General features: G+C 61.3%; 3 protein-coding genes across 9 annotated transcripts; 1 reads left to right on the top strand and 2 right to left on the bottom strand.

Annotated features, from left to right (window-relative positions):
- Positions 1-440: 440 nt before the first annotated feature.
- ATP5ME (ATP synthase membrane subunit e) lies at positions 441-1,782 on the bottom strand. The gene is made up of 4 exons (XM_019658081.1): positions 1,696-1,782; positions 1,405-1,459; positions 925-1,023; positions 441-516 (listed from the first exon to the last, which is right to left on the bottom strand). Exons 1-4 carry the CDS (start codon positions 1,729-1,731, stop codon positions 491-493), a joined length of 216 nt encoding a protein of 71 aa, XP_019513626.1. The 5' UTR covers positions 1,732-1,782; the 3' UTR covers positions 441-490.
- MYL5 (myosin light chain 5) lies at positions 1,696-7,274 on the top strand. Of its 5 annotated transcripts, none has more exons than XM_019658078.1 (7): positions 1,696-1,912; positions 4,885-4,992; positions 5,158-5,233; positions 5,844-5,948; positions 6,286-6,364; positions 6,769-6,817; positions 7,119-7,274. In XM_019658078.1, exons 1-7 carry the CDS (start codon positions 1,700-1,702, stop codon positions 7,218-7,220), a joined length of 732 nt encoding a protein of 243 aa, XP_019513623.1. In that variant the 5' UTR covers positions 1,696-1,699; the 3' UTR covers positions 7,221-7,274. The 5 variants fall into 5 exon arrangements, with proteins under 5 accessions (XP_019513623.1, XP_019513621.1, XP_019513624.1 ...); XM_019658076.1 differs by having other exon boundaries at positions 1,696-2,212; XM_019658080.1 differs by lacking the exon at positions 1,696-1,912 and adding an exon at positions 2,132-4,387.
- On the bottom strand, positions 7,225-16,924 carry SLC49A3 (solute carrier family 49 member 3). Of its 3 annotated transcripts, none has more exons than XM_019658072.1 (10): positions 15,965-16,906; positions 12,361-12,519; positions 11,968-12,181; positions 11,748-11,818; positions 10,273-10,410; positions 10,075-10,191; positions 9,252-9,404; positions 8,881-9,038; positions 8,547-8,656; positions 7,226-8,111 (listed from the first exon to the last, which is right to left on the bottom strand). In XM_019658072.1, the coding sequence occupies exons 1-10, from the start codon at positions 16,100-16,102 to the stop codon at positions 7,333-7,335; spliced, it is 2,037 nt and encodes a 678-aa protein (XP_019513617.1). In that variant the 5' UTR covers positions 16,103-16,906; the 3' UTR covers positions 7,226-7,332. The 3 variants fall into 3 exon arrangements, with proteins under 3 accessions (XP_019513618.1, XP_019513617.1, XP_019513620.1); XM_019658075.1 differs by having other exon boundaries at positions 7,775-8,092; positions 15,965-16,640; XM_019658073.1 differs by lacking the exon at positions 10,273-10,410 and having other exon boundaries at positions 7,225-8,111; positions 15,965-16,924.
- Between the last annotated feature and the right edge of the window lie 2,879 nt (positions 16,925-19,803).

Raw genomic sequence — 19,803 nt, 5'->3', positions numbered from 1 at the left:
TCAATTAACAAATGAAACTGGGGCTCCAATTCTAGGGCATCTGTTCAAGACACACAGCTGGAAGCAGCAACACTCCAGCACCAGGCCTCACGCTGGAAGGGTGCAGCCAGCTCAGGCCGAACCCGGTTGTCCGCTCAGGTACTTAACAGCAGATGCAGTACCCCGGCCTGGTCGTCAGGGTTCACGGAGGTGGGGGCTAGAGAGCCAGGTCTCAACTATAAGGGCATCAGGCTCGCCCAACACGTGCAGTGCCTGCCCCTGCTCTGCTCGTCCAAGGGTCTGGGCCAGCCGCGTCTCCGTTACAAACTGCACTCTTTGGGGCTCCCCACCTGGATCCCCCAGAGAACAGGTGACTGTTTCTGTGCTCCCCCCGCCCCCACACCATGTCTGAAACCCCTCCCGTCCACACCACACACACGATAGTAAAGGAGAGCCAGAGCATCGACACAGGGAGCTTTATTCATCCACGCCGCTCTGGAGGAAGGCGGGCTCACTTCAGGATGCTGTCGTCTCGGGCTGCAAGGTTACAAGATGGCGTTGCGTTATCACACGCTCGGGCAGTCCGGAAGGACCACGTCAGGGGTTCAGTGTGTGGCAGCCGTGTCTGCTCCCCACGGAGCCAGGCGGCCCCCACTTGAACTCCCTGGCCCCGCAGGCTCCTGCGGGCAGCGGCCCCGGCAAGAAGGGGAGTCCCGCCTGCTCGCGGTCCTGTGGCCTCTCCCCGAGGGAGGCCTGGCCAGGACACATCTCCAGACGCTTAACCTCCCGGGCCTACCAAAGGCTACGTGTCACCATGTTCCCCCAAACCACCCACTGGGCCAGGCGGGACGAAAGGAGGGCGCCCCCTCCACTGCGGGCGCACTGGGGCGCCGGACGCTCGTGTCTGAAAGCCCGCAAAGGACGCAGCCGCTAAGACGCCCGTACCTTCCGCCAACTCCCTCTCGATCCGCTTCAGCTCATCTTGCTTCTTCTTCTCCTCCGCCGCCACCCTCCGCTCCTCTTCCGCCCGCGGTTTCAGGTAGCCTGTTGGGGGAACGCGCTCTGAGCGAAGGCCGCGGACACGCTGCGGAGCCGCTCGGCGCCCGCGGTCACCGTCGGGTGCGCTGCAGACGCCAGGCGTCCCTCCTTCGGTCTCTTGCCTCAACGCAGATCAAGGCCTGACCTTCACTCCTCAGCGGGGAGCCCGGCCCCGAGGGCAGGTCCAGGGTCCCCGCTGCCCCCCGGCGCCCTGCCGCCGGGCGCGCGTCCTCGCTCCCGGTGTCAACACCCAGCTGCTTCCCGGGTCCCCGGGCGGCGCGAGCGTCAGGCGCCCCCTGGGTCTGGGCGCCCTCCCCGCTCCCGCCAGGAGCGCGTTTACTCCGCGGGCTTCACGCGACGGCGGCGCGGCTGCCCGCGGTCACTCACTGTAGCGCTTGGCTCCGTAGGCCACGCCGAGGAACAGGGCGGAGTAGCGGCCGAGCTGCGGGGAAAGGGCGGTCAGAGGCGGCGGGGCGTGACCAGGGTCCGGGGAGCTCCGCAGCGCGCAGGGTCGCAGGGGTGCAGTGAACGGGGGAGGGGGTCCCGGGCGCGGGGGGTGAGGGGGGCTCGCACGCGCGGGGCCAGGAGCGCGGAAAGGGGTCCCAGGCCCCCAGGGTCGCACGCGCGGGCGCCCACGCGGAGCCGAGCGCTGAACGGCGGCCGCGAAACCTGGTTCACCTTGATGAGCGGGGAGACCTGCACCGGCGGCACCATCTTGTCCGTGACCCTCGCACCGGAAGCACAAGCCGGGGCGGAAGAGGACGCCGGAAGGGCCCGCAAAGCCTGTGGAGTCGAGACAGCGTCCCGGGGCGCACGCATGCGCTGTCGGCGACGAGCGGCACCGGGCTTGGCGTCCCCTGGCGGCCGGAGGGGGAACGGCGTCCGCCCGCTCGGGGTGCGTGTGACGTCACTGGGCACGCAGTCGTCCGGGCGCGCAGCTCGCGATCGGCTGCGCGTGCGCGACAGCGGGTTTAAAGTGGGGCTGGGCTGCGGGCGCGGTTGCTGTTTCTGTGGTTGCACCGCCCCGGCCGCCTCACCGCGTCCACCCCTGCGGCCCCTGACGCTGTCGGTCTGGGCTGAGCGTAAATCGAGGCCCGCACACCGTTGCTCAAAACGTTTGAGAAGTGAAAGCCGAGCTTACAAAATGCACCGTAGGGTGCGGTCTGTCCTGCGGGGGCCGTCCGGTCCCGGCGGGGTGGGTAGTTGCCCCCGTTCTGCCCAAGCCCGCGGCCGCCCCGGGTCAGCTCCGAGGACGGCCCTGGGGGGGTCTGGGCAGGGGCTCCGGGGCCTGGATCCTGCGTGTGCCCTGAGTGAAGGCCAGCCTTTCCCCACACCTCACACACTGCGGGCAGGGGCGGCTCCCTGCCCTTCAGTCCCAAGCGCCAAGGTGCACTTCAGCCCTGGCCTTTAGGGGCACTGACCCCCAGACCTCCCTCACTCTCTCACTTCTGCTGCCCCCTGCTCTTGGGTGGCAGGGGTCCCACCCCAGCTTTCCCTCACGGCCCCGGAACCCCTTCAGGTAGCCACCAGTCTCCCCCAGCTCTGTGGTCAGCGCTGCTGAAAACACTGCCGGGCCAGACTCAGGGGTGCACCAGGGCTGCCCAGAGATGGGGCAGTTGTGGCCAGACAGCCTCCCTACTGTGCCTGCTGTGCTGACACATAGTTCCCATGGCAACTGGGTGTGGGGGCCTGGGGAAGGACTACCCACCTCTGGGCCTTGTGCTGCTTTATGCAGAAGCTCCCAAGAATCAGGGCTTGGGACTCACTGAGGCCCGGCTCTGCTGAGGCCTGGGGTCGGGGAAAGGCCTCTTGAGCACCCTCACTGCTCCTGGAGGAAGATGGAGGCACTCACTGGCCCCACAGGTGCAGTCGGCTCCCTGGGCCAGTGAGCTGCACGGCGGTGCTCAGTGGCCACACACAAGCGCACACATTCTAGCATAGTTGGGCAGATGGCCTCAGGTGACAAATATCTTCACCCTTCCTCGGATTTTAAAATAAACTGGACTCAGCAACTGCTGCTTCCAGAATCAAAAATAAGTGTCTCTGGGGTCGAAGGTGGGGCCAGAGAGCTGATGGGGGAACCACGTGGCAGTGAGTTCCAGTGGGAGGGAGATAGTGACCAGTGGAGAGCACACACACATCACCCCCTCCCAGGGAAGCCCCCTGGAGCCTGGGGACACCCACCTTGGCCCAGGACCCAGCCTGGGATCTGGGGATGGGGTGGGTTGGTCCCACCTGGCTCAGGACATTGGGGCTGCTTGCTGACTCCCTGCACCTGTCAGAGCCAGCTGTCCCTGCCGACTCCCATATTCTCCTGGGAGCCGGGCTCCATGGCTATCTTTAGTGCTGTACCTCAGACCCTGGCTGGCCCCAGGAACCCTCCTCAGGGGCTCTGCTGGCCCTCCTGGCCTTCCCCTCGTCAGAGGCCTTCTGAGCACAGGACCCACATGCCTCCCCACTCCTGTAGCCCAGCCAGCCAGGTCCCTCCAGGTGTCAGCTAGACCCCACTCAGCTGGGAGCCGTGGGATCCCCATGCTACGTGCAGCCCAGGGCTCCATCTGGCGGTCCTCTCGGCAGAGCCCCTGGGAGCCTCAGGTCTCTCCAGGTGGATCGTGCGTCCCCAGGCTCTTCAGGGTACCCATTGTCCTACACTCATTTGGTGTCGGCAAATGGTGAGCTGGCCCTGTGATCTCTGTGGCAGCACCTCAGGGGCGCCATGTGACTGAGGGCGTGTGCCCCCAGGGACCTCCGTAAGGCTACTGCAGCTGCCCCCACCCAGGCCGGGTCCCCTCCCCAGGCTCTGTCCATGGGCCCAGGGCACAGTGGGAAAACCAGGCTGAGTGCTGGCCTGGGCATGGCCCATCTGGGTGGCCCTCCAGCTACATGGCAAACAAGCAGTAGCTCGCTGCCGTGGGGGTGGGAAGCGTGGCCCCAGCACGAGTTGGGGTCCCCGGGACTTCTCTGCCACCAAGACAGGGAGGTGAGGGCACATAGGACATACTTGGGGAACGCTTGGTGACTGGCCACCAGGGCCACTTATGGCGACTGCAAATCTGGGAAAGGCGCCATTTTTTCTGGTTCCTGCGGCGCCCGGGCCCTCGGCCCACAAGCTCCTGGGTGGGGGCAAGTGGGGAGGTAAGTGGGAAGCTGGGGGCCCTGCTGGGCGGGGCAGGATGGGGGCATCTGAGTCCCCGCCGACTGCCAAAGCTCACGCTGCAGTTGTCCGGTCCCCTGGGTGCCCTGAGCCTGTCCTTGTAGGGAATGGCAGCCAGCGTCTGTGCTGTCCTGGGGGACTGGGCAGGAGCTTAAGACAGGCAACCTAGACAGGGAGGGCACAGACCATCCCATCCCATCAGGCAGACTGAGCATGGTGAGTGTGCACAGGCAGGCAGCTGGGGGTGTGGGTGTGTGTGTGGGGGTGCACGCATGCTCTTACGTGTGTGTATGTACACAGCTAAGTTTGTGCACCTGTGTGTGAAGGTGGATATGTGCTGGGGGCTGGGGCTGGGGGAGATCTGGGCCCCATGGCTGCCCCAGGGACAGTCGGGCTAGAAGACAGAGGGTCTTGGCCTTCTCTCTAGCCGGAAACCAGAACATGCCCATGCACCTGCTGGCCACCTGCAGTCCATCTGCTCCCTGGCCACTCAGGAGCCCAGCTGGCTCCTGGCTGGACTACAGGCCCAGCAGGGAGAAATTCAAGACAGGCGCCATGTTGTCAAGGTCTCTTCAGGGCTCCCTGTGCTCAGCAAGCACTGTACCTGCCCCAGCCTGGGGACCCAGGGCCCAAGTGCCATGGCCCACCCAGCCTCTACATAGTCTCCCCAAAGCCTGGCCCGGGGACCTTCAGTCTCGGTGTCCTCGTCTCAGGCCAGCAGGAAGACCAAGAAGAAGGAAGGTGGGGCCCTCCGGGCCCAGAGGGCGTCATCCAACGTCTTTTCCAACTTCGAGCAGACGCAGATCCAGGAGTTCAAGGAGGTGAGGCTTGGCTCTCGTGCTGGGAGCCCCTCCACCCAGAGGCTGCTGCCCAGGGGTCCCCCTGGGCACCATAATGTGTGAGCCTCGCTCCAGAGCCAATAAGACTAGTTGCCTGTCCCACGCAGTGCAGCCAGGCCAGCAGCCATGACCCTCGGCTCTTCACAGGCCTTCACACTGATGGACCAGAACCGAGATGGTTTCATTGACAAGGAGGACCTGAAGGACACGTACGCCTCCCTGGGTAGGTGCCAGGGCAGAAGGCGGCCTCAGTGGGCCTGACATCCCTCAGGCTGAGGGGGCCGCACCGGGCAGAAGCTCCCCTCTGGTTTGATCAGGGCTGGCAGGGAGCGGCACCGGGGCCAGCCAGGGTGGGTGGCACAGCCCAAGCCAGGGAGGAGGTGACTGGGACAGGGTCCAGGGAGGGACACCGCCGTACGGGGCCCAGGGGTGAGCAAGAGCAGAGGCGGGTTCTGTCCTCAGCTCACTGCAGCCCGGCGTCCTGCCTTCCTCCATCCCCCGCTGGGGACATGCTTTTCTCAGCCTGCGGCCGTCCAGCCCCCGGAGCTGGGAGGACAGGCTGATTTCAACCAGGGGACTTCGGGGCCTCCTGACACCCAGGGAAGCCGATCACAGCTCTTGCCCCTTCTCAGCAGCCCACCTCCCTGGGGCTCAGGCTTTGGGGTTCTGCATCCCATTGCAGCTGGGCCAGGTGTCCTTCCATTGCTCACCTCCCTCCTCCAGTCTCCCCAACTTTGTTCTGGGGTCACCTGGAGAACACTGGCCAGTGCACCAAGGACAGGAGCGGGGAGCGGGGCGGTCAGTCCTGCCCAGTGACCCAGTGTTGGTGACAGGTAAAATCAACGTCAAGGACGAAGAGCTGGACGCCATGCTCAAGGAGGCCACGGGGCCCATCAACTTCACCATGTTCCTGAACATGTTTGGGGAGAAGCTGAGCGGTGAGCCCTCAGGCCGCGCGCTTACCTAGTCCCTAACAATGAACGCAGACGCTTCACACAGAAGCCCAGACTTGGAGATCTCTTGAGAAGCCCCAGAGCCCATATCATCTTGTGCCCCTTCCTCGCAGAGCGTGGGAGCCGGACGCTCAGCCCCAGCCCCACCTCCTGTCTGCCCCTCACTCACTGAGCACTCAGGCTCTGGCCTGGGGACCCTGTTGCCCCTTAGAATAGCCCCCAGGGTGGGAGGCGCTCAGGCTGAGGACACAGGATGGAGGGGGCCTGGGGTGGCTGGAGTCGGACAGAGTGGAACTGACCGGCTTGTGGTCTCTGTGGGCAGGCACGGATGCTGAGGACACCATCCTGAACGCCTTCAAGATGCTGGACCCCGAGGGCAAAGGCAGCATCAACAAGGACTAGTGAGTATGGCCACAGGCACCCGCCTGCCTGTGGGTCTTGGGTACACCAGCCCTCCCCCAAACCCCACACCCCAAGACCCTGAGTCCCTCAGGGCAACCAAGGGCAGAGCCCGTCCTGCCCACTCGGACCACCACTGGGTCTGGGGGCTCCCGGGCTCAGCGCTGGGGCAGGCATGTCTGGCATGCCGTGATTTCCTCTACGCCCCCTCAGTGGCCCCTGCAAGTGTGTCAGGAAAGGCCCCTGGTGCCCAGGGCTCAGCGAGCCTGCCCTCCGGGAGTCCCCGCCCCATGGCGGAGCCGCTGTGGGAACGGACCCAGGTCACGGCCCTAGGGCCACCGTCCTGCTGGTCATGTTGGTCACTCTTCAGAGCGTCCTGATTGGGCTCCTCCTGCCTTGTCCTCAGCATCAAGCGGCTGCTGATGTCCCAGGCCGACAAGATGACCGCTGATGAGGTTTGGCCCCTTGGCCCCCACCACCTACTTCCCACATGGCCCCCTGGGAAACCCAAGCACATACCTCGGGACCGCAGGGGCTGCAGGGGGGTGTGCCCCGGCCCCCGAGGCCTGGCCTACTTGTGGGCGGGACACTGCGTGGCCTGGCACAGCCGCCCCTCCCTCTGCAGTGCCCCCCTCCCACGCCCCTCAAGCACAGAACCAGACGGAGGCCAGGTGGAGTTCAGTGGCTGTAATTCGCCCTGGGGACCCTTTTGCCCCCCTGCCCTGACCTAGCCCTGACCCCCCGCCCTGCTGCCAGGTTGATCAGATGCTGCAGTTTGCGACCATTGACGCGGCGGGCAACCTGGACTACAAGGCGCTGAGCTATGTGCTCACTCATGGGGAGGAGAAAGAGGAATGACCGCTCGGCCACACGTTGGAGCCATGATCAAATCAATAAACCTGAGCCCACACGCCTGCCTGCGAGTGTCTGTGGGGGCGTCTGCCATGGGCCCTCCTCCTGTGTCCCCCGCTCAGCCCAGCCTGGCCCCACTGCTGTCCCCACCCATCCCAGCGCCCAGGCTGGGGTTCTGGTCACTCAGTGACCAGAGGCTGAGAGCTCTGCAACGGGCTCCTTCACGACCATCAACTCCCAGCTCAGCTGTGCTGGGTGCTCTCAGGATCCCCAACTCGTTCAGCTCCCCCTCTGCCCGTGCCCCTCGCGCTGCCCCTGCGCCAGCCCCTGTTGGTGTGACCTGGCCCCTGGGGCATCCTGCCAGGTCAGTGGCAGCTTGTCTACACAGCAGCTCTAGCCACAGATGTTCCCGGGGCCATCCTCTGTGCCCTGGGTGTGCAGAGGCCCCGAGGCCCCGTGGCATCCATGGGACACTGACACCCTGCCCAGGTTTGGCTGTGGCTGGCACAGTGAGGTGACCAGAGCCTGCCTGCCCCCTCCCCTCCCGCCCCCAGGCTGGCTTTTCCACACACGACTGCTGCCTCAACCTCTGGACCAGGGCAGGGCCTCCCAGCCGCCTGCAGTGCCTGCTAGGGCCATGGGGGCCGAGCCATGGCCTCAGGGGCTCTCTGCCGGGCACCCCTCCTGGATGGAGGGGCTCGTGCCGGCCTCGGCCTGCAAGCGCTGGTATGGCACGTGGTCTGCAGCTGCTGGGCACCCTTCCTGGATGGAAGGGCTTGTGCCGGCCTCGGCCTGCAGGCGCCGGTAGGGGGTATGGAAGAAGAACACCAAGCAGCAGCTGAAGACGGTACACAGGCCGGCCATCAGCAGCATGGACACTGGGGAGACACAGCCAGTCTGCCTGAGGCTCGCCCACAGCAGGCTGGTGCAGCCCCAGAGCCCCAGCTGACCCCACTAACCACGACCTCAGGGTGGCCCTGGAAACAGACCCCGTCCCAGGCCCCGAGGGAATGCTCAGACCCCGGTCGCTGGCACCTGTCCGGCGGCCGTCCCAGGCCCATCTCTCACTCCCTGTCTGTCTCTGTCTCTGTCTCTTTTCCTGATTGTGTTTTACGACTCGCACACTGGGGTTAGCAGTCAGGCTTCTGTAAGGCTGTCACGACCGCTTCCCCCATGCTGAGCCCAGGGCCCTGTCTGTTGCCCTCTGACCCCACCCTGCCCCCATCCGTGGGTGCTCACCAAGGACAGCATGGAGGGAAAGCTGCCGGGGCTGAAGCCGGGTGGGGCCCAGGCCCTGTGCTCTCGGGGGCTCCCACGGGCCAGGGCACTCACCTCTCCAGTCCAATGGGTCCTGGCCATCCCGGCAGGTGGAGAAGGAAGGCTGCGCTCGACGCACGGTCAGGGCGGTCAGCAGCAGCATGACGAGCATCCCCTCGGCCTGCCTGCACAGACACCAGGCCCTCAGCCCCGCCTCGGGCACCGCGTGCCACCCACAGTGCCAGCGGCCATTCCAAGGGCAGCGCATAGCTCTGGTCAGCGTGGGCCGGCGGCCCGCCCAGGCCTGCATGTCAGCTCTTGCCAGAGCACACAGGTCACCCTGTATGGCCTGGGCTGGGTAAGGGCAGGGTCAGTGGGTCCCCAGGGGGTGGGGGGGATGAATACTCACCCCAGCACGAAGACCAGGCCTGCGGCCGCGCCCTCACCCACCGGGAAGGAGCACTCCACTGCCAGCTCCATGGCAACAGGCGCCACAGAGAAGCCGAAGAGCCCAAGCAGTGAGCAGATGGCGGCCAGCGCAAGCATCTGTCCCCGCAGCTGGGACACCTGGGCAGCGAGCCGCAAGGGGATGGTCATCAGACATGCCGCAGCCCTGGACACCCAGCCTTGCCTGGCCTGCCCCAGCCCATCTTAGCTGAGCCCAGGGTCACCCCAGCGGGCAGGGCTTGGCCCCGAGAGGAGTGGCGTCTGTTCTAGCTGGGCCAGCTGCCCACCCCACTCCCACCCTGCAGGGTGGTCTCGGCTCCAGGGGACTCTCACCAGGGCAAAGGCCACGCAGACCACAGAGGTGAGACAGAAGCCGACCTTGACGGTTTCAGTGAAATGCTTGGTCCGGTCCACGTACAGGCCGAGAACCAGCGCACCCAGGATCCCAAACGCGATAAAAAGAGCACCACAGAGGCCTGCAAACTCCTGGGGGAAGGGAGGAGCCCAGAGGCACCCCGTCACCTGGGCACCGTTCCCCCAGGGGCCCAGCAGGCCGTGCCCATCCTCAGGATGTATGCCATCACCAGGGAGCACCCAGGGAGGCCAGTGAGCACCGAGGCCCAGCAAGGACCACCTGGAAGGGGCACTGCGGTGCTCCTGTGTGCGGGCGGGGGCACACACGCCCCTGCAGGTGCCTCTTTCTGTGGCACCCCCGCCCCAGGACTCAACAATTGCTAAGGGAAGGGCCCCTCGGTGCCTTGTGGCCCTGAAGAGCTGGGAACATGCTGGGCCCAAACCCTATACCCGGGGCTGATGCCACACAGCGGAGGGCACGGCCAGAGATGCCGTGAGCAGAGCAAGGCCCTCCCGAGTTTCCATATGTCAGAGGGGAACCTTCGCCGGGTGGGGCAGTGGGAAAGACAGAGAAGCACCGCACAAAGTCCCAGCAGCCCTTGGGCATGGCCACCACACCTGTGCCTGCATCCAAGCCTGGCATCACAACAGTGCCCGTCACAGGAGGTCACCCTGTCCAGGTGTGGGAATGCAGGGCTAGGGCATGTCACAGGCCACTCCACACTGGGCAGGCAGACGGCCTGTGGGGGACGGGCTCCCAAAGACACGCGCTGCTGGACCCCCAGGCAGGGCCTGTACTCACGTTGGAGTAGCCGTTCACACAGAGGACCTGCTCCAGAAGGGCCGAAAAACTGGAGAAGATGCCGATGCCACCCCCGAAGCAGACTGCCAGGATGACGTAGGCCTTGTTCCTCACGAGCTGCAGGGGAGGGCCGCTCAGCCCAGGAGCCCAGCGTCGAGCCCACCCCTCCTGGCCTCCCCCCGATCCCACAAAACCCACCAGCTTCAGCCCATCCAGGAACTTCTCTGAGGTGGAGTGGGCAGCCCCGGCGGAGGGCGGGGTGGGGGGCACGCTCTCCCAGAGGCACACGGTGGCCAGCAGGCAGGCAAGGCCGGCAGGGATGACGTAGGTGCCCAGCTGGGGAGAGGGTGTGCATGCGTGTGTGTGCACGCATGCGCAGCCCCTCACACACGCACAGGCTCCCCATGCTTGCTGGCCACCGCCTGTCCCTGGGTGGACAGCAGCAGTGGTGGGCCTGCCTTGCTCTGCTGTATCTGGGACCTCAGCTTCCACAATATCGTCCAAGGGTGACTCCACAGTGACACCGTAGCCGCAGCTCCAGACTCACCCAACAACTGCTAACTGGACTCCTCTTCCCACCTCCGTGAGTGGCCACCACAGTCACCCATGGCACAGCTGCAAGCCCCCGATCCCTCACCACACTTCAAACCCAAGCCCCCCCCCCAATCCCTCATTCGAGGAAGCCCTGGCTGTCTGCTGGACACTCTGGCCACAGCCCTAGCTCCCTGAGTGATTCTAGACCAGATCGTATCACTCTCCCTCTCAGACACCCCCAGAATTTTCTTCATGCCAATACCACCCACTCACCACCTGGGCTGACCATTCCCCTTGCTCTGTGGACATACTTGCCTCTGGCTGCAGCCTCCACCCTCACTGTGTCCACTCAGGACCTTCCCTCCCTGGCCTCCCCACAAACATCCACCCCACTGGAGGCCCCTCCCCACCAAGCAAACCATCACCATCCTGGTGCCTAGACGCGTGCCCAACACCAAGAAGGTGCCCAGTACTGGCACACTCAGAGAAGTCCCACGTGCACATGTTTACTCACTCTGCGGCCACAAGGAGGGGCAGGGTCACAGTCACACACACGGGTGTGGACACACGTGCATGCTCAAGCCCAACAGGCACACACACACACCACAAAAACACATATATATGCATACATACCACACATAACACATTCACACGCACATACCACACACACGTGCACACATGAGCGTGCACACATGCACACACGAACGCGCACACGTGTGCACACACTACATAGGCACATTTGTATGCACACATACATGTGCGCGCACACACCCCATTTGTGTGCACATACCACACACATAACACACCACATGCACAAATGTACTACACACATACATGCACACACATCACACGAACATGTATGTGTGCATAAACCACACACACCATGTATAATCACATGTGCGCGCGCACACCACACACATGTACACCACACACATGTGCACGCACATCACACACATGTGCACACACACCACACAGTGTGCAAACACCACACACACACGACTGCACACACCACACACACATGTGCATACACCACACAGATACATGGACGCACACACACATGCACTCACCATATACACACATGTGCACACAAACATCACACACGTGTTCACGCTGGCATGCCCCACGACGCGCTCCCTCACCATGATGGAGATGCCCTTCTTCACCAGGGCAGGCGACAGCAGGTTGGCCACCAGGATGCCCAGGGGGTTTGCTGGAACGATGGATGGGGATGTATCAGCTCAGCCACGCCAGGCCTGAGCCCCCGCCACAGGTGGAGTCCTCTGCCACCCGACAGCGCAGAGGTGATGATTAGTACCTGCACTAAGCTGGAGGGGACCGCCCACCTCACCCCCAACTCACACATTGTGCCGATCATGTTGGCCGTGGCTCGCTGGTGCTCAGGGAACCACACGGCGGCCAGCTTGGCAGGAGAGAAGATGACCAGGGTCTGGGCCAGGGCGCAGAGGCTCTGCCCGCTCATGAGGAAGGCAAACGGGGCCTGGGTCCCCATTCTCGTGTTTGACAGGGTACGCAGCACGCTCCCGGCAAAGTTCAGCCACGCACATAGGATGGTCTGCAGGGATGAGGTCAGGGGCACTGCCCGGCCAGCCTGTACCCCCTCCAGCCACCAAAACCCACACCTGCACTGCGATGGTTCTGCCTGGGGACCCTGGTCTGGGAGGAGGCGCCGGCACTCAGCCCACACTCGGGGTCCCCCGTTCCAGGCAGGCCCTGGTATGGGGTCTAACTCACCGCCCAGCGGAGCCCAAAGGAGTCCAGAACCCAGATGGCCACCACGCCGGATGGTATGGACACCACAAGGAAGACCAGTGAGAGCCAGTTGATCTGCTCGGTGGACAGGAGGAAGTGCTGGGCGATTGTATCGGCCACGGGTGCGAAGCTGAGCCACAGCTAAGGGACACATACTGGCGTCAGCCCAGGGGTCGGCTCCACGGACACCACAGCTGCCTGCTGGCCTGGGCTTGGGCAGCTGGCCTGAGAAGGAGAAAGTGCCCAGCAGTCCCGTAATGGCTGGGGCCTTCCCCCGGTCACCGGGGGGCTGCCGGGTGGGGGTCAGACAGCATGCTGGGCCGTGGACCTGCACCATCCGTGCACGTGTAGACCTTGGGGCAGCCGGGCCGACAGCCACCCAGAGTCTGCAGGGCCACCAGCCCCGCCAGCCCTGAGCCTCCAAGGAAAAGGCCTCGAGGGCTGTCAGCGGGAATATCCGCTGTGAGAACAGCCCTGGAGCCTGGGGAGCTGGGAGAGGTGGTGGGGATGAGAGGAGCCAGCGGCTCTGGCCCCAAGTTGAAAGGATGGGCCAGACAGAGCTCAGCGCCTGCGCTGGGTGGCCAACAGCCACAGAGGGGCCAATGGGGAGGGGCCCCTCTGTGGGGGGGCAGAAGAGGGCCCCAGAGGCACCCCAGCCTGTGTGAGAAGTTGGTGATTGAGTCCCAGGTGGAAACACCTGGACTGTGTGCTGACCCTGCCCGAGGCCAGCCGACATCCCTATGGGGGACCCAGGTGTTTGGGAGGCGAGACCCCCCACACACACACCCCAAAGGGGAGTCATTTCCCAGCCGCAGGCACTGTCAACTGCTAGGACTCCATCCCCAGACCTCCAGCACACAGCACACATGTCAGGGGGAAGGCTTCCTGGAGGAAGTGAAAGGCCATCTGTTCCCTGAGGGCGGGTGGGCCAAGAGGCCAGCAGGGGCTGGCCCAGTCTCGCTGCGGGAGGAAGGCGAGAGATGGGCCAGGCCAGGTCCAAAGCTGAGGGTGTCACAAATCAAAGTTCATGATCACGCCAAGTGTGAGAGTACCCAGGAATGCATCAGCTCGCCCAGGCCAGGCCCTCCATGGTGGAGGCAGTGAGATCCAGCCTTCCTGACTCAGAGTTCTGACCACAAACCCGTGACTGATCGCCGACACAGCTGTCATTGCTTCCTTTTTTTAAAGGACATAGCAGGGCACAGGTCTCTCAGGCTCAGAAGGAGCCCCGTGCAGAACTAGCTGCTTCCTGCCAGCTAAATCCAGCACACAGACAGTGTGGTGTCTGCTTCCCAGCGGGGCCAGCGGGGAGCCCGGCCCTCACTGGCCTCGCCTGTCCGCATCACTCCCCAGACTCTGTGACCGGCAGAGCAGAGACAGGTCTAAACCGTGCAAGGCAACACGGGGACGGCAGTTTGTGCCCACTGCACAAGAATTCCCTTTGACCTGCTCCCAGCCTTGCCAGGTGCCATGTCCCTTTGAGCGTGTTGGCAGCCGCCCACATGCTGCCTCTGGCCCACACCTCTGGGCTTTCTCTTTGGGCCACTGGGGAGTCACCCCAGACCTCGCTCTAAGCACTGATTCATCGCACGTTGCCCTCTCAGAGCCTGGTGGTTCGGCTGCAGACAGCGAGGAGCTAAGTGGACTTTGCTGGGGTAAGCTTGATGGCCAGGGCTGGGATCGGCGAGACTGTTTGCTCCGCAATGACGTGCATCAAAGGGGAGTGCAGCAGGACACGGCCTTCGTGCCCAAGGACCTTCTCAAGGCCACTTACGACGCCCCTCCACTCTCAGACTCATCAAAGCAGCTCCGGGGGCCAGGGGAGATGCTGTCCGCAACCTCTGACCGCTTCACTCAAAGCCAGTTCTGGCTTCCCAGCATCTAGACACAGAGGCTTGGGGGCCAGACGACAGCCGTGAGTCCCGCAGAGAAAAGAGGTTTCTGAAGTCAGGGCAGACCCCAGACCCTGTCCCAGCACAGGCCTGGCTCTCCACATCCAGTCCCGCAGTCAAAGGAGAAGAAGGAATGTATGGAGTGACGACCAAGAGTGGCTGCTGCCAGAGGACATCCCAGGTGGTGTCTAGACTGTCCACGCCCGCCTGCCCATCCCTCCTTCCTGACGGTCCCCTGGCCACATGGCGGCGCCTCCCCCAGCTGTGGGTCCTGCTGCCAGTTGCAGCTTTGTATTACATGACTACATGGCGGCCAAAGCTGCCTGACCAGTCCCTGGGCTCCGTGGGAGGCTGAGCAAGCACACACACGCTTCTTCAGGCACTCTGGAGGCAGAGGTGGCACCACCAGGGAGGGGACATGCGGTGGCCCAGGGCAGCCTTGTTGGGCGGTACTGCAGCCTGACTCATGGCAGGTGGCCAGGTGAGGGTCAGGGATGGGAAGGGGGTTCCAAGCCTTGAAGGGTTCAGGACAGGTGTCCCCAAGACGTGCCACTGTGGCATGTGAGTTATTTGAGCTGAAGGCAATCGAGGTCCTGTGGGCTTATGAGAAACTTTCACTTCTCCATTAAAGAATTTAAACTGGGGCCTTGCTCATAATAAGAGTCATTACCAGAAATAATTTTATGTCCTATCTGTAGGGCAGGACAAACTTCTCATTACTGGACATCTGCTCTTCTTGAGAACGACCTTTCTCCCTTGAGAAGCCCCAAGTGCCTTACCTCATCCTTAGCTCAAAGTCACCTGTACCTCACTTTGTCTGTCTGAGTCTGACTCTCGTGTATGTGGGCTTCCCTATGTACATATGTAATTACATTTAGTTACTTTATCTTGTTCATTCGTCTCATGTCGATTTCATTATTAGACCAGCTGGAAGAACCGAGAAGGGCAGAGGAAAGATCGTCCCCCCGCTCCCCCAGCTCAAGTGCCTGTCCAAGGGACATGGGGTGGCCCAACCGGGGCTGGGGAGTGGGGGGAAGGCTCACTCGCTGGGGCCACCTGTGTGTGACAGGCTGTGGGGACAGGAAGGAGCACAAGCCAACTGAGGGCTCAGGGGTGAGTCTGGGGGAGAAGCAGGTTGGGGGGCTGGGCCCAGGTAACTGGCAGACTGGGTTCTCGCTGGCTAGTCCTCTGGTCTCTGCCAGCAGTGGGGACAGTTCTAGAACAGGTCACGGGGTCACTGTGGACCCCAGTTGGGGAGCTATGGAGGAGCGGGCGGTAAGAAAGGCCTCCTTGAGGGACCTCAGAACTGAATCAGAACCCCGGGAGGGCCCGCCCTGGGGGAAGGGGTGGGGGCTGGAGACGGAGGGCGGAGCCAGGTCCTGGAGGCCTGTCCCAGGTGTCGCGTCTCTCAGAGGGGCTGGGAAGACCGGTGGATGCCTTTCCAGGGGTGCACAGTGCTCCTACTCTGTTGTGTTTCAGGAGAGGGGTGCCTTCCGAAACCACCGTAGGTCACAGGGCCTCCCCGGCAGCGAGGAGACGCCAGCCCCTTTTCTCCCCGCGCAGCCACAGCCGGAAGGGACTCCCGTCCCGGCGCCTCCGCACCTGCGTGTTTGCAGGACTCGCCACGCTGAGGTCGCCGACTTCCCCGCCCCGGACGCCCCACTGTCCCTTCGGGTCCCGGCACACTCCCCTACCGTGGCATTGGAGCAGCTGAGCAGGCTGAGCACCAGCAGGAAGACCCAGCGGCGCGCGTAGACGCGGTAGCCGCGCAGCGCGTCCAGGGCCGGGGCCAGGGCGGCCCCGGGCCCGTCCCCCGTCGTCGTCCCGGACATGGCCTGCCGCGCGGCCGCCCGCCGAAGGAGCGGTGAGCGGGCCGGGCCGCCCCTGGAGGTGGGGCCGGGGCGCGCGGGGCGGGAGCTCCGGGTCAGTCCCCGCCCCAAGGAACCAGGTGTCCCGCACTGCCCGTGGGAAGGGGACCAGTGTTGAAGTTAGACCCTGCCCCGTGACCAGGGTGGAGTGTCTGCCACCAAAACCGGGGCAGAGTCCCCTTTCAAGGCAAGCCGGGTCCCGGCCTCTGTGCAGTCCCTGCGCTGGACACGCCCACGTGGCTGGGCGCAAGCGAGGGCCCCGTGAAGTCACTCTGCCCAGCAGGGAAGCCGAACAAAGACTTTTTCCACTGTCACATTTAATGGAACAGAAATATGTAAAGTCTGGACGAGTATCTTCAACACAAGCATCCAAGCTGTTCCCGTTTTGAATCCAGGTGTAAGACCATCCCCAGAAGTGTCAGGCGGAGCCCGGAACCCATCTGCACACCTTCGGACCGAACGTCGTGAGGGTATCTTTTAGTGATCATGCAAAAGCCACATACTCTTGCTTTCCAAAATTATCTTTAAAGACTTGTTTAAAATGTCATTCGACACACACAATCATGACTAACTCTGTATTTCGGTTTCTTTATCTCCTTTTCACCTAACCAAATATAGACCCTTGTCTACATCCCAACAAGATAGCTGCAGCTTTTTCAGGCTCATGTGTCTTTCCCTAAACAGTATCTTCCTCAAAATTAAGCAGCTGAGAGCAGTCGCTTTGCAAGGCTGGAGCAGAGGCAACACCTCCTTTGCTGAGGACGATATTGGGAAGAAATCTCACCTAACATGGTGAGGCGGTCACAGCCCCATCCTGTTCCTTTTTACCTGGCTTTTAATCTGCTCCTCTCAGGGAGCGTCTGCTATGTGAGGTCAGGAGCCCGGTCTGTCCACACCCAGATGCCTGCAGCCAAATCACAGTTGTGGCTGAGAATAGAAGTGAGTGGGGCCGGTGACCTTTCTGCCTCATGCCCCTCCTGCATTCCCCGCTGGCCTGGCCGGCCCGGCAGGCTCTCCACGGGGCACCCCCACCTGCCCCTCTGGCATCCATGCCTTCCTCCGGGCCTGCCAGTGCTGCTCCCCTTGGGGGTCAGGTCCACTGAAAGCCCACACACCCCACTGCTGCCCAGGGACAGGGGCCTGAGTGGGCCGAGCAGAGTCTGGACTCCCAGCTTCCTCTGAAAGGACAGCACGACCCTTCCCTGTCCACATGGCAGGCAAGCAGGGCATTGGCCACTGAAGGCAGCTGACACGTCTGCATGGGGACGTGAACCTCTTTCCCTGAAGACCCGCTCTGCTCAATGGCCTGGCTGCAGTTGGCCTGCAACAGAGAGAAGCCCTTGGGAGTCCACCCCCAACCCCCGCTGGCCCTGTCTCCCTCTATCATAGTCTGGGGAAGGCCAGCACATGGGGCTCACATACACCCCAAAGTTGTGGCAGCAAGTATTTGAGGCCCAGCTTGCTGGCCCTTCTCGAGGACTCTGTGGTCCCATCCTATCCCCTTTGCCCAGAGCTAGTCAGCCTGTTAAAGAAGTGGAAAGAGCTGGTTTTCTCGTTTGAGTGTGTGTGTGAGATGGGCACGGAGACAGGTAGCATCCAGTGTGTATGTCTGTGAGGGACAGCGAGGACGGGGAGGCGTGGTTAGCCAGTGTGGTGCGTGTCCTGAGGCTCACTTACTTTGCTTCTGTGTCTGGTATGAGCTGGGCACAGGTGTGTGTTCAGGGTGTGCCATGTAGGCCTGCGTGGCTGGTGGTATGTGCTGTCTCTTTGTATGTGTGGGTGAAACGGTTATCTAATTTTTCTGTCTGAATGGGAAACAATGGGCATCTACTTCTTTGGTGTATAGTATATGAAGAGTGTCTAAGCTGTGTGTGTGTCTGGTGTGAAATGGGTGTGTGTTAAGTCAGGGACTGTGAAGGGGCCTGAGATTTCGCTCTCCTTGCAAGCTACCAAGGTAGGCTACCACCATCTCTGTGTGTGCATATGCAGGGCGCACACGATGTGGGCCAGAGGCAAAGAGCCCACGTCACACTCAGGTACAGCTCCCTGCAGCTCCAGTCTCCAGGGGGCATCCAGGTGGCACCTGCATGTGCAGAAGAAGGACCTGACGTTAGGGAACTCTCATCTTAGACAGGAGTCCTGGTGGCCACCCACCTGCCTTCCAGAGAGAGACCTTCTCTGTACTCCGGAATGGAAGCATCTTCTCCAGGGAGGGGGAAGGGCAGGGGGTCTTTTTCCTGTCTACCCTGGAATGGCTTCTAAACAAACATTCTAAAAGTGGCTGTAAACACTGCTCTGAGGACCTGGGTGTGCAGAATCAGAAACATGATGTGTCCATGGGGCACTGCTTCCCAATGGCATCTAGCTTTTAAAAATATTTCGAGATGGGTATCTAACTTTTTGTGTGTGACTCTGGTGTGATGAATATTTTAGCATGGTGTTCTGAGGTAGAAAGTAAGTGTCCTGTGTGTGTGTGTATTTGTGAGATGTGTGTCTATTTGTGTAAAGTGTGAGGGTGTCCAACTTTTTTCTCTATATGGTTGAAATTAATATCTCATTTTTCGGTCTATTGTGTGGCATGAAATTTTGTGTAGGGTATGAGATAGGCACCAAATTTTTGTTATATGCTGGAAATCGGTGTCTGTTTTGTGTGTGTAGAGTGATGTGCATCCATTTGTGTGTTTGTGCTGTAAATATTGAATATCTAATATTTTGTACATAATATGAAACTAATATGAAACAGACATCTCATCTTTTTGGTATGTATTGTGGGAGAGGGTATCTAATTTTTCATTTTTGTGGTTTTTAAAATAAAGTTGTATCTCATTGTGTTTGTTTGTTTGTTTGTTTAGCTGAGCCATCCTGCCACCTGTTGGCAGCTCAGCAGCAGCTCAGCTCAGGCCAGGCATTGAACCGCTGTTGCTCAGAACTCAAACTCTTGAGCAATCTCTTAACCAACTGAGCCACTCAGCCGGCCCTTGTTTTTTGTTTTTTTTTCTTTAATTGGGGAGCAGTGTGTTTTTCCAGGACCCATCAGCTCCAAGTCAAGTAGTTGTTTCAATCTAGTTGTGGAGGGCACAGCTCAGTGATCCATGTAGGGATCGAACCGGCAAGCTTGGTGTTATGAACACTGTGCTCCAACTGAGCTAACCGGCCACCCCCTCATTTTTGTGTTTTTGAGATAAGTATCTAACTGTTGTCTGGATAGCATAAGATATTTATGTATACCTGTGTGTGTATTTATGGTGTAAATTAGTTAACTATTTTTATGTTTTCTTATAGAGATGAGCACATAGCACTTTTACTTTTTATCAATTCTAAATATTTTGTAGTTTCTTTGTAATTCTCTTTTTTATGTACTAATTTTTTTATTTTTATTTTTTTAGAGGTTTTATTGGGGAGTTGGGGAGGGGAACAGTGTTGGGGAATTGAGGATGGGGAACAGCCAAGTTGTTGTCTTTCAATCTTAGTTGTGGAGGGCCCAGCAACCTCAGTTCCAAGTCCAGTCGCACAGCTCAGCTCAAGGTACCGAGTTCAGTCTTTAGTTGCGGGTGGGCATAGCCCAACATCACAAATAGGCAACCTTGTTGTTAGACGCATGTGCTCTCACTAGCTAAGCCATCCTGCCACCTGTTGGCAGCTCAGCATCAGCTCAGCTTGGGCGC

The sequence above is a fragment of the Hipposideros armiger genome, unplaced genomic scaffold (assembly GCF_001890085.2).
Source record: "Hipposideros armiger isolate ML-2016 unplaced genomic scaffold, ASM189008v1 scaffold_282, whole genome shotgun sequence".
NCBI lineage: Eukaryota > Metazoa > Chordata > Mammalia > Chiroptera > Hipposideridae > Hipposideros > Hipposideros armiger.
Note: the sequence above shows the minus strand (reverse complement) of the source record. Positions and strands in the feature narration are given on the sequence as shown.

What these genes read in the sequence shown, in the direction of transcription:
- MYL5 (XM_019658076.1), top strand. Translation starts at nt 1,700, where the DNA reads ATGAGCGGGGAGACCTGCACCGGCGGCACCATCTTGTCCGTGACCCTC. An exon ending in GGCCGTCCGGTCCCGGCGGG is followed by an intron (nt 2,213 to 4,884) that starts GTGGGTAGTTGC and finishes TCCTCGTCTCAG; the next exon opens with GCCAGCAGGAAGACCAAGAA. An exon ending in AGATCCAGGAGTTCAAGGAG is followed by an intron (nt 4,993 to 5,157) that starts GTGAGGCTTGGC and finishes GGCTCTTCACAG; the next exon opens with GCCTTCACACTGATGGACCA.
- ATP5ME (XM_019658081.1), bottom strand. Translation starts at nt 1,731, where the DNA reads ATGGTGCCGCCGGTGCAGGTCTCCCCGCTCATCAAG. An exon ending in CTACGGAGCCAAGCGCTACA is followed by an intron (nt 1,024 to 1,404) that starts GTGAGTGACCGC and finishes TTCCCCCAACAG; the next exon opens with GCTACCTGAAACCGCGGGCG. An exon ending in CGAGAGGGAGTTGGCGGAAG is followed by an intron (nt 517 to 924) that starts GTACGGGCGTCT and finishes GTAACCTTGCAG; the next exon opens with CCCGAGACGACAGCATCCTG.
- SLC49A3 (XM_019658072.1), bottom strand. Translation starts at nt 16,102, where the DNA reads ATGTCCGGGACGACGACGGGGGACGGGCCCGGGGCCGCCCTGGCCCCG. An exon ending in TCTGCGTGGCCTTTGCCCTG is followed by an intron (nt 9,039 to 9,251) that starts GTGAGAGTCCCC and finishes CTCGCTGCCCAG; the next exon opens with GTGTCCCAGCTGCGGGGACA. An exon ending in GGACCCATTGGACTGGAGAG is followed by an intron (nt 8,112 to 8,546) that starts GTGAGTGCCCTG and finishes AGCCTCAGGCAG; the next exon opens with ACTGGCTGTGTCTCCCCAGT.